Source organism: Solanum tuberosum, unplaced genomic scaffold (assembly GCF_000226075.1).
Source record: "Solanum tuberosum cultivar DM 1-3 516 R44 unplaced genomic scaffold, SolTub_3.0 scf00096, whole genome shotgun sequence".
NCBI classification, from domain to species: domain Eukaryota; kingdom Viridiplantae; phylum Streptophyta; class Magnoliopsida; order Solanales; family Solanaceae; genus Solanum; species Solanum tuberosum.
In genome coordinates, this window is record NW_006239025.1 from 1,381,409 (window position 1) to 1,381,909 (window position 501).

Here is a 501-nt window from a genome sequence, read left to right on the forward strand (position 1 = left end):
TTGGAAGTAGTGGCGGCGGCGGCGGCGGCCTCTGAACGGATGGAGAATTGTTGTTGTTTGGATTTGAAAATGAGGTGCTTCTGCTGCTGCTTTGAGGAGTGGATGGTGTTGGAGTTAGAGAAGAAAATGGTGGAAGAAAAGAAAGATAAGGAAGAAGAAGTAGCCATTTTTGCAGTGAAGGAGCAAACTGCAAGCCTTTGGATTGGGTTATCCACAATGAGGCAGAAGGATATCAAAATGTATTCATATTCTTTGTTCAAATAAATTTAGTGAAACGGAAAAACCATATATACCCTCAAAGTATTTGAAATTGAGCACATATTTGATAATTTAGGGAATATTTGCGGAAACAAACTCTATACCTTCACGACTTAGCAGACTTTATAACTTCACAAGGCACTATCACTCTGTTTGGATCATTGTTACCCATTGTATTGTAGTGTATCGTTACTATACCTACAATGTTTGTTTTGATTGTTACTTAAAATGTATTGTATTGTA

At 37.5% G+C, this 501-nt stretch overlaps 1 protein-coding gene across 2 annotated transcripts in view; it reads right to left on the reverse strand.

The window, feature by feature from the left end:
- Positions 1-256, reverse strand: part of LOC102596426 (50S ribosomal protein L4, chloroplastic) — a 1,883-nt gene extending 1,627 nt beyond the window's left edge. The window contains exon 1 of one of the 2 annotated variants that reach the window (XM_015309176.1): positions 22-256. In XM_015309176.1, coding sequence (XP_015164662.1) covers positions 22-167 — 146 coding nt within the window. In that variant the 5' untranslated portion in view covers positions 168-256. Of the gene's footprint in view, positions 1-7 lie in introns of both variants that reach the window. The other variant, XM_015309175.1, reaches the window with a different exon arrangement.
- Positions 257-501: the final 245 nt, after the last annotated feature.